The following is an 18,589-nucleotide window of genomic DNA, read 5'->3' as shown; positions in this document are numbered from 1 at the left end:
TCAGCATCGCTTCCTGCAGCCTCTCGTTGTTCTGGCCAACGATAAACAGATCTAATCCTGCTTTATCTTGTCAATGCAAGACAGGTGTGTTTAGGCAGGAGGGCATTGATGCAGATTGCTCAGCTTGCCAAATCTGCACTTAATTCTCATCTTAAGGGGAGCTGGGTTTGGAGTGTCTCTATCAAGAACAAACCAGAAAGCTAATGCACCAAGGTTCTTAATGCATCTCTTTGTAACTAGTGTGCAATAAGCTCTTCTTCAGCTATTCCTGTCTGATTTGCCTGTGTGTGTACCTTGATCGGAGCTACTAAGGACTTTGTTGATCTTGGGAACAGACCGTTTTGATTGTGCGTCTGTGTGACATGGTATGCTTTCTGCACAGCAGAATTAAGGTGACTATACCAAATTTAGTTCTGACCATGGACTCACTGTGCCTAATGGAGATATCATCTCTGTTGGGTTCACAACTCCAAAGTTGATAAAGTATGAAGACATACTGGAAATATTAATGGCAAAGCAATATGTAGCTATATTAGCATTAGTTTCTCAGCATGATCACTAGCAGATGAGAACTTAATATCTTTGTCTTAGGAAGTGTCATGTGCTCTGAAAATGGATATTCTTACTGTGATACCTCTTTGTTAGTCAGACTCCTTGAATGCTAATTTTTCCTCCTTAAGGGTATTGAGCTGCATGTTATGACAGACAGAACCATTGTTTTGAGAAAGCTATTATTTTTAGTTGGCATAGTTTATACTGAGTGATAGCATTCCAGAAGTCACCATTACATTATCTGGGGAGAGGTAGCTTTTCCTATCACACCTAGAGGATCTGCTCCCTAATCAGGCAAACCTAACTTACTGTGGCCTATTCATAGAAATAGCTTTTGGGTATAAAAAGACCACACTTAATAATTATCACTGTGTTTATGTCAGACTGTAGTGCAGCTGGTTCTGGGTAACTACTTGAAACAACATTAATGAGCTGTTTCATCCTGAGTCACAATAACAGTTTCTGTGCATTGAGATGCATGCAAATGTGAATTAAGTGATCTGCATGTAAATTCTGTACTGCTGTCATGTTATTGAGCATGCTATGATGTCTTGCAGTACCTTAACATTATAATATGTACTTAGTACTTTAGCAAGAGAATATTACAGAGATGCTTGGTATTTGGCATATATTCACATATGACATCCTGCGCTGAAATTCAAAATGCTGAATTTAATCTCCTTGGCCCTTTCTCTAGCACTCGAGACCATTTGACAATACATCAATTATTCTGATACTTCCTACCACATCTCCCAGTCTGGCTGTGAGACAGCCAGCTGAATTTTCTAGTATCCTTTGCTGTGTGACTGGCAGGGGATGTGCCTGTGTAATCAACAGTCTTTCCTTAAAAACACTGGTATGGTTGAATTATCCACTGATGACAGGTGTCTGCTTGTCCATGTTACGTATATAAGTCACAAGTCACTGTAATGTTAGTGTGTTTATGGAGTAAAAATTAATATCCATACCACTCACCCTCCCCAAAAGTTGTAAATCTTGTATGTGTACAGTAACTCTTTTAAGCTACCTTTTTGTCTTATTTTGACAAAGCTTGTGCATGTAGATGTAAAAATTGGCTCCTTAAAAACAGGAAGAATTTCTGGTTACCGAAGAAAGCAAAAATACTTCTTTAGGGGATTGGGAAAGAAATTACTTCATAGAGATTTGAGGCAATGAAGGTATACTCTTAATAACTATCCTAAATAGGAACAATTTTCTCTATTGTTTAATGTATAGCCATCAACTGTAAATTAAAAATTAGTTTTATTGAAATCACGCAGGTATTTCTTTTGGTAAATGATCTTTTCAGGGCCAATATCAAGAACTGTACTGTGAAAGGTAATTCCGTGGTTGGTTTGTACATTTGTTTGGTGTCCTTGTTAATGAGAACTAACTGCCAAAGGTCTCATTTAGTTTCTAAACTTTTTATGGTTTATATGTCAGTAAAATTGCTATGTCCTTTTCTGGCAAAGTCTGCTTCTTTTTCTTTTCCATGCTCTCTCCAAATCTTCTCTTTTTCTAAAATAGGCTTGTTTGCTCCTTGGTTTGGGAAGCTCTGCTCCTTCAGCTTCCCCACCCTTTCCCTTACAGACATGGAAATTTGGCCTCAAAGCGTCAGGTATCCCATGCTCTCAGGACACATCTTTTTGACAGGAGAGAGCAATGCCTTTCTAGTCCCTCTGCATGAGGCTAGTGTGGATAAGAAACACTTAGATTCTGTGTATTTCAAGGAATTTATTCATTGATACAGCCACTTTGTAGGATATGTCAGAATTTGGTTGCTTATGCACAGATCCAGTTTTTCCAAGTTATTTTGTCAGAGGATCTGTTCTGTATTTGGGAACCAGTGCGTACTGTTACAGGAAACCACAGGAGCTGTGTCTCTTCCTTTCCTCCCCTTGCAGCCATTTGTTTTCCATGTTCTACATGTGACTGGTATTAAAATTTATTTTTCATGCCAACAAAAGCTATTACTGTAAAAGTATAGCCTAATGATTCCTTCAGCTGGAGCTGTAGTAGGTAGGAAGGCCTAAAGACGAAGAAGATTCTAGTGGTGTGGACAGTAAAGCCTACTCTTAATAAAAGATTTGTGCCCAAGACAACCTTGACTTTTGTGCCTTTGTGTCCAAACTAGGCATCATTTTCATTCTGCCAGGCTAAAAATAGAATGCAACAATTCCATTAACGCAACAACTGATTATTGGAATATAGATTCAGGAGGCTTGGCTTGTCAGAGAGCAGCCACACAGACAGTTTTGTCTGACAGATGTTTTTTATGTGTTGAGATACATGAAGCTGTTTGCTTTTTGTCTTTGAATTCAAACCAGCATTGTAATGGAGTTTTTTTGTCTGAAGCAGGCATCAGGTGTAATAGGATTATACATTGTGTTTATACCATTCTGGCTTATATAGCCCTCTAATAGTACTCAGCTATTCATTTTTCTTTTTTAAGTTAAAAGGGACATTACAGATTAGGTCTGCCAAGACTAGTTTGCTTTATTGGAAATATAGTTTTTCTGTCTTTTAACCTTACTGGATCATAACAGACATAGAAGTGAGCAAAAGGCAAACTATGAAGTTTCCTGAAAATTCCCTTCAGTAACATATTAACATAATTTCTTTCTCCCTTTCTCCATGACAGATGATTTCATTATAGCATTATAGCCCGTTTTTGACGTCTTTGTGCTGAGGTTCTTCTTATTTTTTTTCTCCTGGTACTATTTCCGTCTGCAGACAGTCACAGCACAATGTGATGGGTGTCAGCATAGGGCACATTTGTTCAGGCAGCCTTTTAATAGATCCTTTTGACTTAGGCTTTTATTTGGATCTTTTATGTGACAGTTGAACATCTCTCACAATATATAATGAAGGTGAAGTGCACAGAATGGTGGGCTTTGTCCCAGCTCTAAGGTTGTAATTGAATGATGGGAACTGGCATGTGGCAATTGGATGCTATAGAAAATGGGGCTTTTAACAAGTGCGTATAAGTTTCAAAACTTATAATTTAAATCAGTTGCAAGGACTTTGTATCCTTTCCTCCACCCCATGCTGACTAGAAACTGTGCATCCCATTTTGGTTGCTGTACTTCAGAGAGCTCCGCCTCCAGTGCAGGTGTGCGGATCTTTTTACTCCTTTCTTTTTCTCGGTTGTCTGAGATGAAGAGCAGTTCACCTGGTACACTGTCCCAGTGCCACTGCACAAAGCTACACAGAATATAGTATTAATATATTTACCTTGCTTGGTCGTGCTAAGCTGAGCCTGAGGCCCAGATCAGTCTGTTGAAGCAACATGGATCTCCTGGGTTCTGGTGTGCCAGAAAGATTACAATGTAGCCTTGACACAGGATCTTCTGCTTTACCAGCTTTTCTGCCTGACCTGTGAGTTGGAACTGTTGACCTGACATAGTTGAAGTTGGCACTGTTGAACTTCTGTGAATCCTCATTAATTAAAGAGATGGGAAGACTTATTCCCCCTCCCCTTTGATGCATATAATAAACCCATATGTTTTTGTTACATTATATACAGGAACTTTGATAATAAAGTGAAAATCTTAACCACAGTGCACAGTTGAAAATCGACTCTAAGAGCTTTTGCACTTCATGGCTAGTTCAGTTATAATGGAGTGATCAACCTTTATCCTGCCAACCAAGCGAGACAAGGTAGGGTTCCTGTCCATAGAAACCTGTCAGTGCCATGGTTAAGTTCAGCAAGATGCTTGTGCTCCCTGGAATTATTCCCCTGACAGTGTCAGGTCTGGGACACTGACCTGAGGCAGTACAGGATGCTGCTGCTGCTGCTGTTCAAACTTGCTGCTTTTCTCTTTCTGTTCTGGGTTTGTGTTTTTGTTTTTTGTTGGCTTGTTTTGTTTTTTGTTGGCTTGTTTTGTTTTTTGTTGGCTTGTTTTGTTTTTTGTTGGTGTGTTTTGTTTTTGTTTTTGTTTCTTTTTAATGAACATATGATTGTCAGCACAGCTGTTTTGAGGAACTATTTAGGTGCCAGTGCAGAGAAAATGGGAGGCGAGTACTTCTGCACATCTGCTCTCTTGCCCTTACTGTTTTTACTTTTTGTGAAGAACTGTTTCAGTCTGATTGCTTCATTTTGGGCTAGAAAACCACATTATCACTACTCAGCTGGGAGACAGATTATGGTAATAGCTATGTTGCACTGTGTTGTTAAACTCTGTTTTTCATCATGGTAGGAAGCAATCGAAGTAAACTTTGAGCTTTGGGAAGGGCACTGTCTGTTCTGTGGAGAGTTCATAATGAAGTAAGAACCCCAATGATGTACCCAAGTGAGGTTTATGCCTTTAAGCTAAATAGCCCTCTCTAATTTCCTATGCTGAATTTTGTATTACTTAACCTACTTGAAGCTATAATTTTAGAGAAGTGACTGGAGAAAAAGACATTGAGTCTTTCTACCCTATGAATTTTTAAAGAGACTGTAAGTGCATATTATTGCTGAATCTGATTTTTACATGAATATTGATTGTCTGGTAGGTATTATAGAAAAGGAGGGTAAAACCCTTATTTCTGTAACACCCACAGGGGTGCCAGGTGTTTCTTCATAATGATGAAGTGTCTTATGCCAGGATACACTTATAGTTACAGGATGCTAAATTGTTAGGGAGTTGAGAATTGTTCTGTAAACTAACATGTTGATCTTTATGAGCAGCCACTCAACTCTGCAGCCAAGGAAGATAGCAAATAAAATGAACTTAACACAAGGTCTGTAGGAATTCAATGACAATAATCTTAGATTTGTTGATAGTAACATAGATCTGATTGAAAACTAGGTTTTATATGTATCCTTTGAGTTCACATTGTTGGTGAAGTCAATTTTTTAATAATTTCTGACAAAATAATAGCTCCCCCAAACTCTGTAAGTGCTCAGTGAACTTGATGCTCTTGTTATTTAGATGTTCATGTCAGCCACAAAGTCTTGTAGAGCTTCAAGTAGGGATCTGTCAGCCCCTTGACTGCCTTTGCCAGTATTCATCCATTTGAAAATGTTTCAAATGGAACATTTCAGTGAATCTATACTTTCAAATACTTACATATGTATGTCGTTTGTCCATCTCAACCACGACATATGTACATGTATATAGATAAGTCTGTGTACACACACATATATAATATGTGTATACTTGTTTAAGTGTGTGTAGTATATATACAAACATCACACACTAAATATGTACAAATACGTATGTGTATATATGTACATGTAGTCAGAAAGCATCCATCAGTTCATCTCTTAAACATTCAGAAGAGGTCTTCACCACAGCTGGTGAAACGGGGAGCTTGTCTGGGAGTGAAGTGTCCAAGCTCAGCTCTGATGCAAACCCGGGGCCAGGCTCCCTCCCCCTTCTTTGTGTCACTGTGGGCACTTATGTGGTCACTGATCCAGGTCAGGGAGTTGCGTGTTCAACATGCACATGGTAACAGAAGTCAGGGTGCAGAGAAGTCTTAAAATTAGGGAAAATAATTACAGATTGGCCACACATAGATGTCTTAGAAAAACTCAAGAATGAAAGAGAAGGGGGCAGCTGATGAGCTGGGTTGCTGAATGTTTGCAGAGACAAGGTCATGACTGTAGAGCGGGGACTGGAACTAGAAATGGGAGTGTATGAAGGGTAAGACAAAAAACCAAGAGACTTTAGGAGTAAGAAGAGAATGTAAATGAGGAAATCTCACTATCAGGGAATGGGCAAAACAGGAGAGACTTAGCAGGGGAGTCCTGGCAAAACTTTCTTATGTGAGAGAGAATGTTTGAAAGAGATTCAATTTGCAACTGGTAAATTTGAGGGGATACAAGTTCTGATGAAGGAGAAGAGTAGATATCTCAAAGGCAGGATTAATCCACAGGTATTTTACTAAGAGTGGTCATATATTTAGTGCAATAAGTATTCAAAACCAACAGACTGTATATCGAAAAGTTAAATCAAAATAGCTACCAAAATTTTAGAGACTGGAAGTGAAATGAGTGAGTTTACCTTGTGGTTAATAACTGGAGGAATAGATGATTAACTGAGGGAATGCTGAACAATGAAGGGAAGCTCAGCAGAAGTATGATGACATGAATTGTAGTTTACAGAATGTCCTTGTTTGCGTTTTTAAGCAAGGAGCAAATCAACAGTGATGATAATTAGATGGCTGCAACATGAAAGGAGCATGAAATTGCTGTTTTCTCTCCCTATTGTCCTCAGACAATTTCTAACATGAATAACAGGCACACATTGACACCCTGGTCCTTCTCCTGTCCTGACCTGATGCTAAGGCTCTGTGGGGTCAGGGGGAGTCAAAATGAATGTGATGGCTTTGGATGAAATGACAGAAGATGAGAGTGGATATTTGACAGGTTGGTGAGTGGCTTTATGGCGTGAAATACTGAAGGATGGAAAAAGGGATCAAATGTGAACTCCCAAGGAGGCTGGTCGGGTCAAGGACATGACTTTTTAAGTGGATTAAGTATTTAAGGAAGGGTGAACAAGTGAGAGTAGCTGATTGAAGTGCTATTTGGAAATGACATTATTCTAGACACGTTATCTGTTTTAGACTAATTGAGATGGTATGATTGAAGGAAAGAAGAGAAATTTGCTTGCATTTTTTTCAGAGAGAGTGGTTTATTCTTCACCATAAGGTTACTTTCAATTGTTTCAAATAAGTTGGGCTTTTTTTTTCTCTCAGCCTAGGTGCATAACTTTCACCAGCATTAATGAGAACAGTTTGCATCAAGAAGAAACTACCGTCCCTTTTGGCCTCTCCCTTTTATATCATAGTGCATTAGTATTATTGAATAAAGTGTTTTCTGGAAACATTATCCAAATGCTGTATTGAGCTTCTGCTTCCAAGTTTAGCCTTCTGAGTGCTACTATTTTGTCCGTGGAAATTTAGACCTTGGCACTACAGCTGTGTATTTCGTGCCAGAGTGAGAAAAAAACATGCTGCACTCAAATTATGTGTACCAGATATGCAGTATTTGAAGGTGTAATCTATTTGTGTGTGGGTTTATGCAGGGTGCTGCTCTAACTGTAGAAATGATATTGAAACAAATAAGCATAAACTAAATGCTCACTGGAGTTCAATTAGTGGCATTTCAATTACAGAGCTAATTAAACAGAACCAACTAAGAAGGCCTTATTTTGTACATCCTGGAATTGTGATCAGCTAATTATGCATGTTGTATGTAGAGGGAAACTGCCTCCCAGAAAGTGGTATACACTATGCTGAAGAATATGCGATACATATGTATTTAGTAGATAATTGCTTTTATGCTGTAGTTTTCACTCTGCAGCTGTCAAAACAAGGAAGAAACGTTCAAGTGCGGCAGTTGTCACACCTGCTGCAATAACTGTTAGGAAACAGTGTTGTAATTACTGAGACATATAATGAGGAAAAAACCTTGTAAAATAACTACAGTGCTGATTTTTTTTCCATATTCTGTGACAGTTTCAAAAGTAAAGGTGAGAAGTGCCAGAGAGTTGTATTTCATCCCCAAAGAATCCTTTTACACCAGGTGACAAGAGTAAATCTTATTAAATGAGTATTCAGATACAACCAAAAAGTAGATTCCTCAGTAAATCTCGAGTGCATGTCAGTGATTCTTTTTCTACAGTTTAATAAGAATAAACAAATTGAATAGAGTGGCCAAAAGATTATAAGATCAACAGTCAGCAAACTGGCCACACCAATGGTTGTTACTAGATAATTCAGAAATTATCATGGGAAGAATCTGTCAGTGCAGATGTGGTTACCTACCAGCAGTATGCATCATGAGTGCCTTAGAGGTACAGAAGCAGTAATCGATCAGAATCCACTGAGGCTGAGTGGAAGCCCAGGCCAGTGTCTCTGTTGTGACATAGCGTGTTTGGTGGGTATTGTTTATAAAAGCCTCAGTGACAGTCAGATGCACCCAGCTTCTTGTTTCCCCTTCATGTTTGTGTCACAGTACACACTGAGGCGTCCACCGAGACTCTGTTCTCTTGGGCTGAGAAATGTACCTCTGCAGGTTAAGAGATTGCTCTTTCTGTTCCCATCCTCACCCCCTTCCCTCCTGTAGAGGCTAAAAATCAGACAGGCAGGAGGCTGAGGGCAAGGGAGCGTTGCTGTCCTAGACAAGGAACTGAGTCAGGGAGAGACTGGACAGTCAGCAGCTGAACAGAAACAGAGAGGGACTGAATCCAGCAGGCACCTCTCTCTAGCTGGATCACAGGGTGCTCTGTTCTTTTCCTGGCAATGCAAAATTGGCATACTTGAGATTTCCTTTGCTTTCTTTGAAGCTTGCCTTTGGCACAAGCCAATGGGAAAATGCACTTTGGCTTCAAAAAAGTTCTTAGTACCCTGCTACTGTGTTAGATCACTTGCATGTGTTTGGAAACAGTGAAATTGCCTGGAGACACTCTGTCAAGTCTATCTGGGAATTTAGTTTTGTGATCTGATGTTTTCATTCAGTTAGTAAATGGACTCGGAGAAATACTAGATAATATGACATTTCACACAGGAACGAGTTCTAAATATTCAGGCATTTAGAATATGTTCTCAATCCTACTATTTTTAAAATGTGATCTAATAGTAGCTCTTTTAGAAGAATTATTACATTTAGTCATGGCTGTCCCTCCACAATAAATAAGTGCCTGCAAAGTTTATAAGGACCTCAGGCCACATTGAAACAGGCAGTACCAGTGTTTGTGGGTTGGTTAACAGTAACAGCTGATGTTTTCCAATTAAGAGGTATGTAACTCTGTACCAATCAGTGCAAGTATGCAGAGATTGCAATGGGAGTCAGCTCCGTCATCAGGGTTTGACTGTTTCCTTCATTTTCAGGAGTTACAATTAGTTTTTAAATTTTAAATAATGATTTTTCTAGAAAGTAGTGGCATGCATCTCCTGTGCTCTTGTAAAACACATGTAAACACATGTAAAACTGTGAATTCTGCTCTTGTTTTCCGATCAGTATCTCTGTCTCTTTCTACCACATTGCTGTATGGAGTAGGAAAGAGACAGAAAAAAATCCTGTGCAGTGTATGAGTGCAGTGTGGAATGGATCTAGTTCAGATCCTCACGTGTCCTGCACCATTATGCTTGAGATGCATCTGAGTGCCATATACTCTGGTCTGTCTGGTGGCTTGTCTGCCAGGAATGGGCACCAATGGTGCGTGAGGAAAGCAAATCAAAACATTTAATTTCTGAATGCCTGTTGATAGTCAACTGGGAAGTACTTGGCAGTATAGGGATATAGTATAGGAAAAGCGGTATATTGAGGCCATAATTAATATGCCCTTTGCTTTGGAAAAGGAAAACCTTAGAACTTTATTCTTAAGTAATTCTGAGGCTCATCGCTGTGTGGGAGAACCTGTGATGCATGTGACAGAATTGGACAAAGATCACATCAGGACATATTCCAAGCAAATTATGAGAGGGAATATAAAAGTTGATAGGGATAGTGATGCAAAATACAAAACCTTTCTCACCCTCACCCTTGTGAAGGCATGACTTGGAAAAGATAAAAAACTCCTATATGTGCTGTGTCAGCTGCAGGAATTTTTGAAACAAAAATGGTTGGTTGGTTGTTTTTTTTCCTCAGGTGTGAGAAACGAGGTAAATAATTACACAGCACCCTTGTTCCTGCGTATAAACGTTTTAATGCCCTGGAAATCAGTGCACCACACGGCGGTGGATGTGCTACCCCATCCTCCCCAGGGGAGGGGGCAGCAGGGGGATCTGCCCAGGGCTGCGGGCCGTGTCTGAGACGGGAGCCGGCCGCCAGCAGAGAGCAGTGCAGCCCCGCCACCGGCCTGCGGGGCCCTAAATGGAAAACGTGTGTGTGCAACAAAGCGGACGAGTAGGGAGGAATGCGCAGAGAAGCATTAAACGTGGCGACAGAACTGTGTGTAAAGGTGGGACAGGGAGGATGCTCCGAAGGAGGAAGATAATGAAGAATGGAGGCAATGCAAGGTGGGCATGAAAAGAGAAGGGAACTCCAAAAACACAGGTTACTAAAAAGCAAACTGGAGGATGGGAAAAATACAGAAAATAGAATGGAAATGCTAGAAAATAGAGCTGGAGGACAAAAGTAAAAAGTTTTGTAAAGAGACTGTGGCATTCCCCTTCCCCCCTGAGCCAGAGAAGAATTGCAGTTTCTGATGCTGGGCATGGAGGAAGGACGAGGACCCAGAAAGTGCTAGCGCTTTTTAGTGACATAGAGCGATATATATATGTATGTTCATCTCAATTCTTGTTCCTAATGCACTTTATGTATTGGCATTTGGATGAGTTATCCTTATGTCTGTGTATTGATATTAATCTCCGATTAAGAGACAAGAAAAAAAAAATCCCAAGATTGTTTTTGAAATGTTGCTCTTGAAGAACATTGTTTTCTGTGCAAACGTTTTTGTGAGGGTGCAGGAATTGTGCCGCAGCTTGTGCAGCATTTATTCCTGTTTCTCCTGGTGGTTTTCTGAACTCATTTGACACTTCAGTAATACATTGTATTAATATAATCAGGTAAATTTCAGCTGCAGAGTCTGGTATTTCCTACTTGTAACTCCAAAAGAACATAATAGTTCAGCATCATAAAGTATGTGGGGCTTTCACTATATTTTAGGGGATGGAGGGAAGGGGGATGTTTGTCAGTTCTTGCAGTGAGGGCAGCATGTGCACAAATCCAGCTTGTTAAGGATTTTTCTAGAATATTAGTTGATTGTTGAAAGCAAATGCTTTTTTCTCCGTTTCTTCCAGTAGCATCTCCCTAAAGTCTCTGTAAAATGTCAGCGTGTTACATAGAATCTACAGCTTTCTAATGGTGCTTTTGGGCTTATTGTGACCTTTTGCAATCTTTACAGCCCACACTCCTTGAAGTCCCCCAACTTTCCTTAATTGCACATGGGAATAGGGAAATAGGAATCCAGTTTATTGTTATCCAGGTGGCATTTCCTGTTACTGAGCTTTATAGTTTTGTGTGTAGTGATTAGAATAGAGAAAGCTGGAAAAATGCCTGTAATTCCAAAATGAACTCTCTGTAGCTCGCTCCCTCCCACTTGCACTATCCTTTTAGTACCGCCCCTTCCATGCACCCTGTAGCCAGCAGCAAGACAGCTGTGTTTGATCATAAACCACTTAAACTCCAGGCTCACTGGCAGGGGAAACTTTAGCGTGAAGTGCAGCATTGGTTTGTCTCGGGGAGGGGAGCTTTCTTCTCTTTTCTCCGTGCTCGAACACTGAGGACTGTAGCAGCATTCTCCTTTTAATTTCTCTGTGAACTTACGTGAAGCTCATTAAATTTTTCTAAGTACATTACGCAGCACTGGGAGATGTCCTTAAACAGAGTTGTGGAAGAGAGCAGCATTAAACAGACAGCAGAGAAGAAGAACGCCTTGCAGATGGACTAAGACAGCCCTGGGATCCTGGCAAGCAGTTCCTTCCCTGCGTTCTTCAAGCACTTCATGGTATTAACAAGTCTCTTGCAGCAATGGATTGTCTGTGAAGTCAACACCGGTTTGGCTCTTTGAGAAGATCTTGCATCATTAATTCAAACTATTGATGTGGGATAAAAATGGCTGTCTAGAGCAAAATGTGTAAGACGGAAAAATTTTTGAGAAGAAAGTATTGAATCAGTTGAAAAAAGCTTCTAAGCATTAAAATCTGCAGAAATCATCAAGCCTTGAGAAGTCTAATCATGAATTCTGGAGTTGCTATGAAATATGGAAACGACTCCCCTGCAGAGCTGAGTGAGGTAAGCAGTTTCAGTGCCCTCCTTTATGCTTTAAAACGAAACGCTCCCCTTTTGGGTTTTCGGTCTGCAAGCAATGCAATTAAAAATTAATAGAATGCGTATCTTGCTATAACTTGCTGTGCCAGCCAGGAAATGACCTGAATGACTTGCTGCTTTACTCTGAATAAGTGGTGAAAAGCAAATAATTGTAATTATGTGGAGACATTTTTTTTTTTTCTGTTACCCTGCAGCAGAGATTCCCTGGCTTCCCAACATTCATCTTTGCAGTAGGTGAAATATGGAGATCTCAGCTGAGATTAAGCAGATGGTGACTAATTTAGGAGGGAATTGGGGTGAGTGGAAGATGACAAGTATTTCTTGGTAGGACAGCAACACTGCAACACTGGCAGAAGTTGTGTGTGTTTGTTTGTGTTTAGCCAAGGTGATGTTTCTTTAGGTTAGATGAATTAGCTTGGTTTGCTTCCTTGCCTAAAAGAAAACAAGCTATGGGGAACTTTCTGCTTTTCCATTTGAAGCCATAAAAGCTGTTACTTCTTACAGTTGTGGGTATGTTTGGTTTTTGTGTAACACAATTGTGTGGGGTTTTAAAATAAATTTTAAAGAAAAGCCGTATCAGATTTTATGCAAATGCTGAATAAATGTGTTACAAGTGGCATATTTTGGCAGTTACTGAAATGTCTCAGATACGTTATTCTTATGAGCTTTACTGAGAACTGCTAATTTAGTTATGCTAAGAAATTCCAAGCATTTGATTAAGGTCATGTTGTAAAAAATGGAATCTGCGGTTTGTATTGTCCCGGTTTAACTGAAATGCTTCTCTTTCCCTTTTACCCATTTCTTTGCTACACTTTTTACTGTAACATATCCTTTGTTTACTTTATATGTTTGTTTGGTTTTTAGTTTAGTTTTATGTTGTTTTTTTTTTTCTTAGGAATATTAGGTAGGGTATACTTGGCAGAATGAGAGAGTTAATTTATGGAGTTAATTGGACAGAGAAAGGAGAAGCTGACGTTTATAGTGGGAAATAAATCAGTAGACTAGTGAAGAGAACAACAGTGTGGGGTGAAGCAGAGTATATGTGTGAGACCTAAGAAAGTGCAGTACCCTGCCATGAAAGAGGAACTTGTGACTGGGCAGTTCTTGTGACACGCGTTTTGTATGTTCTTCCCCTTTAAGTACAAAAGAGGTCAGTTTCATCTAATCTGTGTTACTTTTTCAAAGGAACAGTTAGAAATTGTGTAGCTGCAATGCAGCATAAATGGAGTTCATAAAATGAACATAAAAGCCAAGGTTACTTTTGCTAGGAGTCTGCCACAGTGTTTGTGGCTACAGTTGTATTGATGGCCTGATGATCACTGTTCTCTGTCCCCACAACGTGTAATTTTCAAGACTGTTCAGGATCATGTAAAGCATGGAGCGTCACTAAGACTTGATACTTGGTTCATTATGTGGAGCAGGCGGTATTTACTGGTAGCACTGGTACCTTGAAATATTACATATTCAAGTTCACACATCCACAAAGCTGTAAGTTGTACTTTTGTTGTAAAAAATACATTTTTTTTCTGATGTTTTAACAAGGGAAGTATTGAAAGCAGTCTGTGACTGTGCACTGTGTAGCATTTTTGTTTGTTTGTTTTAGGGTTTTTTTGGTCCGTGTTTTTCCAACAAGCTTACTTTAATACTTAATTTATATTTGTACTCTGGTGCTACAGGTAAGTTAGAAATAGGTCTCTTTCTGACTTCAGACATACCAGGGATGATCTTACCCTTGTAACTTTCCTGAGCTGCTAATCATAATTTCTTTGCTGCTAGTCTTCATCTTCACAAGTTGAGCAGCTTGCGTGACTGTGTGCTTTAGCCTGTGTCTCTCAAAAGGCAGGGTCAGCTTCAGCACTGGTCTTGGATAAAACAGTGTGTTTTGAATTAAACATGGAGGCCTTAGAGAAGCATCATATTCCATCTCCCATAGGGGAAAAGATGCGTAAGTACTCTGAGATGCAGTTAGTCGCTTTCTTCTAACTTCTCTTACTGAACCAAATCCCTCTAAATTGTATACTCAAATTAGGCCTTTTCCTATTGGTGACTGGTACTGTTTTGTTTGAAGACAGAAGAGTAAAGGCTGTACGTATGGTTTATAAATGTTTCGCACCTCTTCGTCATGCTTTTCCCTCTTCTCTTCCTTTCTGGATGTATCTTCTGTATGCCATGTTTATTTTTGATCAATGGAATACAGTAGCATTGTGTTCACCTAAACAATGGAAGAATTTGGAAGTGTCTACAGTAGGAGTTTGATTAAATGACTGCTGTCGTAGTGTGTTTTCACCTACACCTGTATATCTACAGTCAGCTCAGATTTTCACTTTACACTGCGCTGCTACCAGTGTATATGTCTGAATGGCAGATACGACAACAGACCAAGAAAGAATATGATTCACTTGATGGACAGTGGGTTTCGATGTAGGTGCTTTGAACTCTTTTATCTCAGTACATGGAGCTCTAGGCATGAAACTACTGTTATTAAAATAAACAGGAACACTACAAAGCCCTGAAGATATAGTCAATGCATTCTTGAAAGGATGCATTAGACAAAATAGAAAGTGAATTTATTGCAACTCATTCAATTTGTATTGAAACTTTCTTCTTTACATCTGTCTTTGGGAAATGGGCAAAAATTAAGGCATACATTTTTTTCAAGACACAGTCTGATTGCAGAAACTTGTGTGGGGTTGAAGTTTGCTATTCCTAAACTCTCGTCCAAGTAAACAGAGATCTTGATAGTCTTTTATTTACTCCTCCTGCCCCCATCCAAAGGTCATGCAGAAAGCAGAAAAAAAGTCTGATTTCTGTTATAGGTCAGTCAGACTTCACAAAACCCACGTGCTATGGTTCCCTAGCTCCAGAGTTCAAGCTGTTGTTTATTGATACATGTTACCCCATTTATTCTTTCTTTTTTTTTTTTTTTTTCTCCTTTCAACTTTCTTTTTCTTCTGTCCAAAGAAAGATAGATCAGCCAATGTGCTGTTTGTGTGGTAGATTGTGTGGTGTAACTGCAGAGCGGTAGGAGAAGCATTGTTCTTACATAGCAAGGTTTGCTTGGTGGTGGTGTTAATTTAGGGGGTTTTTTAATATATGATACATCAAGAGATGCAAATCTAAAAAAATCTAGAATTCACAGATGGCTGTTGCTGTACTCTATGAGAATGTAGGACAGCCTCTGGTGCCTTTGTAAATAAGGAATAGTGTCCAGCCAAGCACAGTTCAACTTACGAAAACGAGCCTTCGCCTGTCAATATTGTGGCTCAACATGGTTTGCAGAGTTTGCATTTTAAGGCTTCATCAAGGAAGGATGTGATTTGTATGCAATACATGACACCTGAATTAGGTAAGTGCTTCTTGGATGCCTTCAATTTTTAGTCATACAATACTGTAAACCTTTAATGTAATCACAAGGCATATTTTTAAAGCCATCATTATGAATGCTACTGAAAACATGTATAGGTAAATAGTTTGGTGCACAGAAACTGCAATTACACATTGTTTTTACATAGTTAAATATGAAAATTTATCACAGAATTTATATGCTTTGTACACATTAATTCAGTTTTTCTGCAGAAAAAGGTGTTCATGTTCATCTAGAAGGAACTGGGTTGTCTAATCTATGTTTGCCGCTTCTTCTTCCAAATTCAAAGACACTGCTTTTGACTCAGCAAGTCCCTGAGCCTCAGATGGCTTTAAGCCTCAGCGTTCTGGGGAGGTATCGCTACATATGAGCTCATACTTATGTGTGGCCTTGGCCACCCACAGCTGAGATTGGTGTGCTGGGGCAGGGAGATCTGTTGTCCGACCTAGTACACCTAATGGGCTAAGTGCAGTCAGCAGTTATGCCCATGCCTAATTCTGTGACAGTTTAAATTAGTAATGTAAGAACATAAAAGAAATATAAATACTGAGCTTAATGATATTTTTCTCTGTTTTATGTTTAAATTAAATCCTTGGATTAAGAGCCAAATTATGTCCTCGGATATAATTGTCATTGAAGTGAGCATTATGAATTTGCTGATTGTAAGAATGTGCCTAAGATACTTTGTTGTGGCATAAGGGCTGGTATTATAGTATTGCAATACATTCAGCACTTTAGGTGCAGATGATTTGCATAATTTGATTGTTTATTGTGTTCTTTTAGTACTTGCTGTATAAGCTGGTGGTGTATAACTTCTAAAAAGGAAGTATTATTTCCTGCACACCAAAATTAGAAGATACCACACTGCTTTGCTGCATACTTTATACCTTCTCTCTTTTTGCTTGGGAGTCAAGTGTTTTGAATGTGAATGTTGTGGCTTGCAGCATTAGATACAGCTACATATTCTTTAACCCTTTACATTGACTGGAATGAACAGATGGGTTATTTGTCTTGGAAAAACTAGTAACATTTTTTAATTTTAACAGCGAGGTATTTAGAATTTTGGGGAGGGGAAGGGAAGATAGGATTTGAAGTATGTGTTTGTGTAGGAAGCAGATACTAAGGGTTTCACCAAAATCTTGTCTGATGTGAATAAGTAAATGTGCAAAATAAGCAGATGTGAATAAGTAAAGAGAGGGCCACATTTGAAAGGCTTAAATTGTGATGGTTTTTGTAATTTTACAGTAGGACAATGTTGCACAAGATTTGTGTTCCACTGCTGCTCTACTTAGAAATTATTCCTTGAGGAAAAAAATATGTAGAAGAAGAATTACAGAAATAAAGGGGCTGTGTGACTTGAAGTTGTGTACGTGAGGCCAGTGAGTAAGTCTGAGGGGAGCTGCGGGGTGAGGTGGGTAACCAGCAGAAGAGCGGGGTATTAGGCCCAAGCCTGCCTTGCAAGGCGGCAATCCCCACCCTGAGGTGCTTTCCCACATGTGTCTCTGTTCTTTTGGACCAAGCGTCAGCTTGTGCTCACACTGTACATACGTGTGAGGAAATAGCACAAATGGAATGGGGAGCAGGTTTTGTATGCATTCAAGGCTCGGATTAAATCTCAGACACTTGTTTTATCTTTCTGGGTTTGGGAGTCTTCTCGTTAAGATAATCAGAAAGTAAATGTCACCCTAATATAACATCTGCTCCCTGGATGGTCTCTAGCCACATAACAAGCATGCCAGCATACTTCCAGTATTTCTGAGCAGATGCACACCATTTCCTACTGCAGTTCCAATCTCTGTGACTGGACATGACCTTGGCCATCAGTGTCAAAGGTATATGCAGCTTCTAGTGTAGAAGAGTGCACTGTGTCTTGCCACTGGAGAAGGCATATGTTTTCCCTGATCAGGAGATGTTTTGGGAAGCCTGATAAATCCTTATTGTTAGTATTTTAAAATATTTCAGCCTTGCAATAAAACAGAGTGGAATGTGGTTATCAAATACTAAACATGGCATGTTTTAAAATTATTTTAACGTTGAAAGAGCTGTGTAACTCATTTATTTGGTAACAGTAGACAAACAAAAAGGCTGAAGAGTGTTTTTGAAGTGCTGAAGTCTTAGAAAAGCAAGCACAGCAACCCAGTATGCTTAGATCAAAGTATCTTAAAGAGAAACTTTCTTAAACGGATTCTTGGAGATCTGGAGAAAGCTTTCATCTGGTGGTAGCAATAACAGCTGTACCTGTAGCCTTATAAGAATGTTCTCAGCTTCATTGTTTCAGAAGTGCTGAGGTAGAGTTTGCAAATCTTCTTTGGGTGAACCCTTTCCTTTTTCCTGGGTCACATCAGCTTTCTGAAGTACTAGTCAACCTTGCACACCTGGCATTTTCCCATACTGTTGTGTTGAGGCGGTAAATACGAAATATAATTACAGAATTTAAAGAGTTATTGTGTGTCTCAGTTACACTGATGTGTCTGTCCTAATTTTAAAAAAATATTTAAATGGGAAACTTGAATGGACTTGCCCCTGGATAGCGTTTGCACTAGTGTGTGCTAATGTTTGCAAAGGCAGAAGCATCCATACTGTATGTGTGTATGAACAGAGGACAGAGAGAGAGGCTTAGTAATGGGATTGGACAGCTATGGCAGGGTGTACTGAGGTGTTTTTGTTCTGGAGCTCTGAGCAGTTTGATGTATGTTCAAAAAGGAAGTGGGTTCTTGTCACTTCTGTTTTTTTCTTCATACTTAAGTTTTATTGTTTTTATGACATTGTATAGTATTTGCGGTTGCAGGTTTTACTTGCTCTGGGACTTCCAGCTTCCTTAATGGCACGGAAAAGCCTATTTGAGCTTTTATGTTATATTTAGTAATAAGATACAAACTTACTTAATATGTAGGGAAATGTGATGATCT

At 39.4% G+C, this 18,589-nt stretch overlaps 1 protein-coding gene across 8 annotated transcripts in view; it reads left to right on the top strand.

Moving 5' to 3' along the window:
• Positions 1-18,589, top strand: part of MCC (MCC regulator of WNT signaling pathway) — a 209,507-nt gene that overhangs the window by 40,672 nt on the left and 150,246 nt on the right. For 2 of the 8 annotated variants that reach the window (XM_071802569.1, XM_065860380.2), the window contains exon 1: positions 11,637-12,280. The exons of 5 other annotated variants lie outside the window; for them this stretch is intronic. In XM_071802569.1, the coding sequence (XP_071658670.1) occupies positions 12,224-12,280 (57 nt within the window). In that variant the 5' untranslated portion in view covers positions 11,637-12,223. Of the gene's footprint in view, positions 1-10,194; positions 10,504-11,636; positions 12,281-18,589 lie in introns of those variants that run through there. One more of the 8 variants, XM_071802568.1, reaches the window with a different exon arrangement.

This window comes from Patagioenas fasciata, chromosome Z (genome assembly GCF_037038585.1).
Source record: "Patagioenas fasciata isolate bPatFas1 chromosome Z, bPatFas1.hap1, whole genome shotgun sequence".
Taxonomy (NCBI): domain Eukaryota; kingdom Metazoa; phylum Chordata; class Aves; order Columbiformes; family Columbidae; genus Patagioenas; species Patagioenas fasciata.
Note: the sequence above shows the minus strand (reverse complement) of the source record. Positions and strands in the feature narration are given on the sequence as shown.